The sequence below is a fragment of the Procambarus clarkii genome, chromosome 26 (assembly GCF_040958095.1).
Source record: "Procambarus clarkii isolate CNS0578487 chromosome 26, FALCON_Pclarkii_2.0, whole genome shotgun sequence".
Classification (NCBI taxonomy): domain Eukaryota; kingdom Metazoa; phylum Arthropoda; class Malacostraca; order Decapoda; family Cambaridae; genus Procambarus; species Procambarus clarkii.
In genome coordinates, this window is record NC_091175.1 from 11,010,423 (window position 1) to 11,019,570 (window position 9,148).

General features: G+C 34.9%; 1 protein-coding gene across 1 annotated transcript; it reads right to left on the reverse strand.

Annotated features, from left to right (window-relative positions):
- Window positions 1-601: 601 nt before the first annotated feature.
- Window positions 602-9,080, reverse strand: LOC123756775 (Brix domain-containing protein peter pan). Its single transcript, XM_045740086.2, has 9 exons — window positions 8,861-9,080; window positions 8,186-8,353; window positions 6,831-6,973; window positions 5,697-5,880; window positions 4,267-4,451; window positions 3,740-3,881; window positions 3,506-3,615; window positions 1,531-1,748; window positions 602-919 (listed from the first exon to the last, which is right to left on the reverse strand). Exons 1-9 carry the CDS (start codon window positions 8,876-8,878, stop codon window positions 669-671), a joined length of 1,419 nt encoding a protein of 472 aa, XP_045596042.1. The 5' UTR covers window positions 8,879-9,080; the 3' UTR covers window positions 602-668.
- Between the last annotated feature and the right edge of the window lie 68 nt (window positions 9,081-9,148).

Below are 9,148 nucleotides of genomic sequence, written 5' to 3' on the forward strand. Positions count from 1 at the left end.
GGTCCTTGACCAGGCCTATATGTTACACACTCCCAGGAAGCAGCCGTCTAAATCCCAGGTACCTATTTTTTGCTAGGTAACAGGGGCATCAGGGTGAAAGAAATTGTTTCCGGGAATCGAACCCGGAAACCTCTGGACTACGAATCTGAAGCGCTATCCACTCGGCTGTCAGGCCCCCTAGCCAAGCCAGGTATATATTTGTACTGCATATATGAAATACATATGATAATTCATTAGGATCACTGTACACCTTTGCATTATGAAGTGATAAGGTGTGGCTGCGGATGACTACCAAGTATAGTGGCACTAGTTTATTCATGATGAGAATGATACAAAGTAATGGAATTATAGTGGGAAAGGGAAAGGAAATACTGTAGTGGGGAACTGTAATGATGAATAAAAGAATGAGAAAATGAAAAAAGGGTCCCGATATTAATTATTTGTGAAGAGTAACATTCTTAAACAAATTTAAAAAAATTAAATTACTGTAGACTGACTGACTAGAAAATATAATTTAAAATTCTAAATTTCCACTTTTCTGAATAAAATTGGTTTATATACTGTATTTCTGTAAGATAATTTTTTGTATAAAACTCATAAATGCAAAAGATGTTTATTTTCCATAATTTGAAATGTACAATAAAATCCCTACTTTCTGAAACCAAATTTTAACGATTCTTCTTGTGCTTGTTTTTGCCAAGCTTCTTCCCGTGTGGTTTTTTCCTTCCCTTCAACTTTTCTTTATTTAATTTGGTTTTCATGCCGATTTTCTTGACATCTTTGCTCTTGTTCTTTCTTAGTCCATCAGAGTCCACTGAGGCTTTCAACTTCTCAGTCTTGGTGCTACTCTTGAACTTCTTTTTAAAAGGTCCACCACCTCCCATTTTCCTCTTTGTTGCTCTTTGTTTACTGAAGAGGTCTGCAAGACAGAGGATGGATATTTTAGAATTACATTCAATCTTGTGTTATATTTCCTGTCCAATTATTTACAAACTGAAGATGATTTAATACATTTAATAAGTTACAATTTGTCCTAAATATATAATTCAAGTACTGTAGTGACTTTCTAATGTCTAATACAGTAAACAAGGGTTATCTCAATGGTCTTAGTTTTTCTTCACACAGGAATACTCACTAGTCACTGCTCAATATTAGCACATTAGACAACAAAAAAAAAAAAAGGTAGGGGGGGGAAGAGTTATTATGGCATGATACAATGAACATTGTTAGCCATTTGTCTGAAGATTTTTTAACACTTGTTACTTCTTTTTTCGACATTGTATCATGGTACATACAGTACCATGATACAATGACAGCGCTAAAATTATATATAACAACAATAATTATTAATAAATCTCCTAAATAAGAATGAGCCTTAAAATATTTACACTATGAATTCACCAAAGACCCACAATAGTAGCAGTAAGGATCTAGAGGGTAGAAATTCTAAATAAGATGTACAAAAACTGATGAGGGATTTATGTGTGTCACTAATGAAGTGAAAACATTTAAATTGCATGTTATTCTCACCTGCATCGGGCTCTTCACCAACTTCATCTCTGTAATATTGAGCATCATCATCTGGAACATCTTCCCAACCAGCATCATCTCCTACTTTTTCTACATTATCTTTTTCTTTCTTGTTGATACCCATGCCATCTAGACATATTTTCTTATGTTCTTCCTTTTTCTTCTTCTTTGCTTCAACATGCATTTCCTGATCCTGTTTTCGTTTCAATTTCAGTTGCCTGAAAACAATTGTAAATTAATAAAAACAAGACTACTTACTAAGAGTATTTTCTAGGAAATTCGAGGGTACGGGAAGGTTAGGAAGATGGATGGACATGGTGCGAGAGAAAATGGGAATCAAATATGAACAATGCACTGGATATAGTAAAGGACATTTTTTACCATTTCTGAGATAACAACAAATACATACTTGACTTTAGAGCAAAACTTCATATGATATTGTTTGCAAATGAGAGATCTGGAAATAACCATTGGCTTCTCGATATTTGCATATGATATTTGTTGTAGTTGTGCATTTTAAAGTTATCATTCAAGGTGTTGCCACAATGTGTCAAAATTAGTCTAAAATATGTTACCATGGCCCTTTTCGGATCCAAATAATAATAATATGGACCTTCCTTATACCACCATACCAGAGATGAAACTTTCAAAGCTGATAGGCAAAGACATTCTATCTACAGTACAGTAAATTATGGATCTTACAAAACTTACAAATAAATCTTATTGAAAATCTTGACCATCCATTCGAAAATACATTTGACTCTTGCTGTACACAAGTTCAGTATGCAGATGGCTGATTTGTCTGCATGCAAGATTTATTTATTGATTTTATTTATATATACAATACAGTAGTTCTTACATTCTTGTACAGCCCCTAGCATGCATAGTGTTTCAGACAAGTCCTTAATCCTATGTTCCACGCAACACGACCAGCCAAACCGTTTAACAACCAGGTACCCATTTTACTGTTGGGTAAACAGAGGCTACAGCTAAGGACTGACGCCCAGTAAATCCTTACCGGCCAGAATACGAGCCCAGGACAAAGCGCTTGCGAAATACCAGGCGAGTGTCTTACCACTACACCATGGGGACTGTAAATTCAAAACAAAACAAAGAATGTTTTGATGAATGAAATCCAAATAGAAGACCATGTGCTTTCTGGACACTACCAGTGCTTACCTGGATATTCTTGATATTTGTCATTTGTTTGAATAAAAAAGGTGCAATAAACTGGCAAGACAAGCAGTCCAAATTAAAAGATGTGATAAAAGTTGCGAGGCAAGTGCCTTCCAGGACTCGCTGGAATGTGGGTGTGCATGGGGGAAAAAGGGAAGCCTAGGTTACTCACTGACCGCATCTGGTGCCACACAATTGTTTCAATTTGTCACAAGATATTTGTGCTCTAGACTACAGTATTGTACAAGTGAACGAATAATCACCTGCTTGCCTATAAAATAATGTGTGCAAATATCAAGTGTCCAGTAGTTAAAAATTGGAAGCAGCTAAATAGATAGATAATCTCCACCCCCCCTCCTCTCTCGACACAATAGTGATAAACGATCAGGTGATGTGGAAGAAACAAATAAAAATATACAAGAGGCTCCAGTCACTTAGACCTAACCTCCAACTGTTGTGCTACCAGGGCTGATTCAACTCTAATGTTTACTAATATATTAAATCCTAAAGGCAGGAAAAGACTTAACACTGTATCTACTTACCTTTTATCACTACATTATATCTTTATATTTTTGTGGGCTGATACCTTCCCTTCCCTTCCCAAGAAACTGGGAATCAGATTTATTTATTTAATTTATTGTATTTAACACAACATTAGACTCAAATTTAATAGTTAACTTCTTATAGTATTTTTTTACATTACCACTAATTAACATTTACAGCAAAATGTAGTAATTGATAATTGTCTTTTAGCAAATCTTTTGTATTAACTTAAGATTGGTAACTTCATTCAACTTACTTATTTCTCTTCTTTTTCTTTTCTAGTTCAAGTATTTCTTCAGGAGTTTTCACAATAGTGCTGTTGTACAAAGTTTTCCCTTCTAGAAGACCTTCCTCAATTTTCAAAAGCTGCAAAAGATAATAATATAAACATACATTTGCTTTCAAGCCTTGTTTATTTTTTTCCCCAAGATGAAATTCAAATAAATGTTCACGTGTGACTTTCTTCTACCTTAAGTAGTGAGGTACTAACCTTGAGAGATAATCTTGGGCCAAGTTCTGATAACCTTACTGAAGATTGTTGTCGCCCTAATTTTTTGGGGGCAACCTTGACATCGACAGTTACATGTGCAGAAGGGTCATCTTCAGCTTCACTCTCAGAAAGTAATCCAGACCTGTTTGGATATTAATATGATCAGTTAAATGCCAGAGAATTGAGAAAACAAACACTACAATACTGTGATCATCTATTTTTTGTTACGTTTTTTTATAAAATAGTACAGTATATTTATAATAATTCCATACAAAGTTAATGACTAAAGTGCAGTACTGTATTTAAAAATAAATGTTAAATGTGTAACTGAACAGAGATGTTTTCCCAATTCCAATTTCTTTCTGAATCTAAGTGGTTTCATCTATACAAATTTTAACAAGTAAATATCTTTACAATCTTAAATGCACTTATTTTTTTCTCAGTGAAGTACAGTATTAAGGTACTGGTTAAGTAGCTGTGCATACTGGAATACCAACCCTTTTCCGTATGATAATTTACAAACTTACTTGGTCATAAATTCTGATACATCACTGAAGTTGCTCAGGTCAGGTAATTTTCTTTTATTCATTTTCTTTACAGCTTTCGAAATGCCGATCGGCACGACCTTAATAGAATAGTGCCTGAAATCAAACAGCCCTTCTTCAAAGTCGTAATGGATTAGGCAGCATCTCCGAATGGACTCTGTTTTAACCTTAGATAGAAGATTAAATTTAAGAAATTAATTTGACATTAAGCAAATTGTCATTTTATATATAACTTCAAGCAAAAATTTAACTGGAAAAAGGCAGATATATTTGAATAAATATTATCAATCATTAAGCAATATATTACATTTAAAAAAATGTACCACCAGCACATTCCCAGAATTAAACTAAGTAAACATTTCCTCTGTGAACATGCCAAAGCCTTCAACATTCTTAAAGTCCACTTCATCAGCTTTCACAAGCATTTGATACATCTCAACCCCCCCTAATCCTTCAAAGTCAGACTCCTTAATCTGAATAGAAATTTATAACCTAAATAAAACTTTACCCAGTAAACAATTACTTAATAGTTTACCTTTTCATACTGACAAAGGTGTACCATTAACCACAGTCTAATCTTCCCCATCATTTACCTCGCATATCAAAACACCAGTCACCATTTTTCATAAGAGCCCTTTTAAAGCATATATATATATAAAGCACCTTAACCGATAGGGTGGATGACTGAGGTAGTAATAGGCAGTGAAGCTATAAAAGTCGTAGATCCAGCAGCTGTCAATAGGTTAATATGTAAGTGAATAGGGACATTGCCTAAAAATAACACTGAGCCTCATGTGACTGCAAAACACATGACTGAGCACAGAATGCTAAATTGCTTCCAAATTACCATTTTTGGTAAGACTGGATTCAACTGATTACTACTAAAGAAAAACTTTTGCTAATTAGCCTAGAGTAGCACAGGTACAACAATTGTGCGGTTCCAACAGAATGAAACGGAAGACTTCCAGTGGAAAAGGTCCATTTACTTTATTCACTGGAACAGAGTTCAATATAAAAAACTAATCAACACTTAAAAATATATACAATTTCCAAGAGACTTTGTTAAACTACAGTACTGTATGCACAAATGCAGGTTCTCTAATCTGCAGTAATAAAAAATCATAAAGATGTCTGGAAAAAATAAACTTCCAATGCAAAGAACTTCGTATGTTTCAGAAGCTGTCCATTTGAGCAAGAGTACACAATAAAATACAAGATATCTAATGTACAGATGAACCCACAAATTTAGCAAAAATAACAAATTTAGCGAAAATAACAAAATTGCAAATAGTTTTTTATTGTCAAAAGGACTGACTTGTAACAAAACTTTGTTTACATCACTGTTGCAAAATAACACAGATTCACATAGATACCATCACTGCATCACATTGACGTGTCATCATTAACAATACCTGATTTGGTGTAATGGTCGGGAACATGTCTAGAAACATTCTAGCAGAGAGCTGAAGATGGAGGTCACCTTCTTGAGGCTGTAAATTGGTCATCAAGCATGGCCCCACTAGATACTGCCCACTGAATACATTTTGCTTCTTTAACGATGACAAAACATCTTTGCTTCTGGCAAAGTTAATTATTCTGAAAAAACAAACGTTTAATTAAATTTTTTATATTGATAAGGAAGCAGAGTGTGAGAAATTAAATCCAGGACCAGCTTTCTTATTAAATATGAATGATATGGAGTGGCAGAATAATATGATAATACAGGAACCTAGATTCAACACACCTCAATTTGGCAAATCTCTGGTTCGGCAGTTAGATTTTTTTTGAGAGTTTTGAAAAAAAAAATTTGAGCGCTTTGAGGAATTTTTTCTTGAGGGAGGGAATTATCGGGGAAAGCGCCAAGCCATTATGACTATATAGCACTTGGAAAGAATCAGGATAAGGATTTAGGATGTGATAGGGGGAAAATAATAATATCCCTCCAATCACATTATTAATTTATTTTGTAGATGGACACATTATAATAGATAGTAAGGGGCCTTGGGAAAGCCACTGAGCTCATTTAAAACCAAATTCTATGGCTCATTTTAATTTTGAGATTTCCCAGCTTTTATTCACTAATATGGTCCCTTTTTACTTTGAAAATAAAATTTCAAGGCTAGAGCGTGGGAAATTTGCTAAGTGAAATCAGCCCATAAGGCATGGGAAATACATCCTGGAAACATCTCCAGTTACAATGAGTCCCTCACTGCAACGAATTGGGGTTGGTCCCATATAGTCCGTTGAATTCAGGGTGTAATATATGTTTATCCTTTAATTAGGTCATTTCTTTCAAATACAAAATCCTTTTGCTTTAAATTTTGTACTTTAAAGTTTTATTTTCAACTATCCATCTTTCTACCGTACAATTTACAATGTGCAGGATTTTAATGCTCCTCTGTAATGAAATTACTGTACAGAAAATGCCTGAAATGTTACACACAAAAATATGATATTAACAGAAATAGCACACACAACATGAAAATCAAAATTTCAAACATTCTGGCATGGAGATAAAAGTGTACAAGGAAAAATGAAGTACTCACTTAAAAGTTAGTGTTGGCCCATGGGCTAATCTGCACAATTTCAAGTACAAGCCAACACTTGTCTGAGAGAATACAACCAAGTGAGTTACATTCAACTGTGCTGATATTGCTATGAAGTCCTTGATGGCATTGTTCTTTGTTTGCTGGAAAAATAAATATTTATATATATGAAACATTAAAGGCAACAAATAAAGTCATATATAAAACATTAGAAAACATTTTGCACTTCCTGCCATGAAACTTTAAAACAGTTCCCATGTATTTAAAATAATCCATCTGTGTTTGCAATACTAACTAGGCTACTAAATACAATACTGAAAAACACCTTTCAGACACTTTTCTAAGGAGACTGAAGGAGTAGGGGAAAGTGACCTACTGTAATAGTGAAATACTGTCCTTACTACACAATAATATATACAGTATAACCTTGCTCAAATTAATTATAAATAGTGACCGAGAACCCTTAAAAAAACAGAAAGAATTAAACTAATTGACAAATTAGTTTGGGTCAATGGGTCCACCAAATGGTGGACCCCATTATAGTTTCTACTTATATTTCAGATTTTTCAATGTTGTAACTTTTCTTCTGACCTTAAACAATATGTTGCGCCAACCAAGAAATCTCGTTCTGAGAGTTGTCCTATTTTTTTAATTAGGCTATATTTTAATTTTTTTTTAATGTTTTCATCACTGTTTTGAAATGAAAATGGTTGTGTTTGGAAACATTTTGACATTAACTTTACCTGAACATTTATAAAAACAAAAAATATGTCCTTAACAATTGCACTATGAAGTTTTGCCAAAAACAGGTGCGCAGGGGTTAATACTGCACTAAGAAAAATGCTCTTTTTACAAAGAACCTTTTTTACCGATACATTACTAAAATTGTGGTATGTTGAATTTGTGAGAGACTTGTTTGGTGGCCTTGGCAATGTCCTGACAATGTGCTTTGACAATTTGCTTTTTAATTGCATACGACTTTGGATTTAATTCTAATTAAAAAGCATACTTTAACAGTATGCTTTTTAACTGCATACTACTAAATAGAATAGTGTACAAATAATTTAATTAGCAAAAAAATAGTGAATGGAATAGGCCCAACCCTAATCATTTCATCTAAGCATGGTTACATTGATACATACTTTTTAATGCCTCTGAACAACTAATCAAACAAATATGAATGAATCTTCACAAAACTTAATGGACATCTTAACCATTCATCATAATAGTGAAGCACATGTGTGCTTCACTGTCCAGTAGGCATTACAGGTCAAGGAAATAAAACAGTAAAGAACACATTAAATGATTTTCTTAATTTTACATGGGAATCTCTTACTAAACGTATTTCCACTCACTTTGAGCTTGGTGGCTGTATTTGGTTCCATCACTCTCCGGAAATCCTGTGTGAGTTTCTTCGTAACTTTTCCAACATTTCCTCGATTAATGACAAAGCACTGAGAACGTTTTGTTTCCTGTGTTTGCTTGGCCCTGGCTTGAACACGATTGCGCCGAGACAACTTACCCTGTGTAGGAAAACACCAGTGTACATTAATGAGACATTATTTGTAAGTAGCTCAAAATTACCAATACTACTAGGCCCTAATAAAAATATGCAAATTATGTTCTTGATACTGATACTTGATATTGGTGACCAATTGCCTCATCCTAGAGGAATGAGGAAGCCTAAAGGAATTAAACCCCTCAGGTCACTACAAGATAGAAGAGTAAAGGTAGACATGATTACAACATGCAAAATTCTGAGGGACTGGCCAGACAAGACATTAGGAATACAAATGAAGCTACAATGAGCCGACCATTATAGTACAGATGAAGCTGTACTAAAATGAGCAGCCCTTATGATCTTTCTGTACCATAGTATGTACTGAACAAATGGAATACACTACATAGTGAAGAGGTAGAGGCAGACTCCCTACACAGTTCCAAACGTGTAAATATGACAAGATCCCAATAGGCTCGAGAACCTGTATACTAGTGAACTGAAAAGAGTGGCCTATAGGCTCAACACTTACAGCTTTGTGGCGAGGCATTTTGGTAGGCTCGCGGCGCCTGTTCTAGCCTCTATAGTCAACTATAGCACCAAGAGCCCTCCACATCAGTGTCCCCGGGTCTTCTTCGCGTGTGTTCTGTGCAGATTAATTGTAAAACAATTATATAAATATGTAAAAATACACGCCTGGCGACCCAACGTCTGTCAGCCACAACATGTGTGAGGAAGGGCGACTAGGGTCTGGTGGCGGACCCTCACTCACGCTGCCTGGCGGCGACCCTCGCGCGGTCTGGCGGCGACCCTCCTGGAT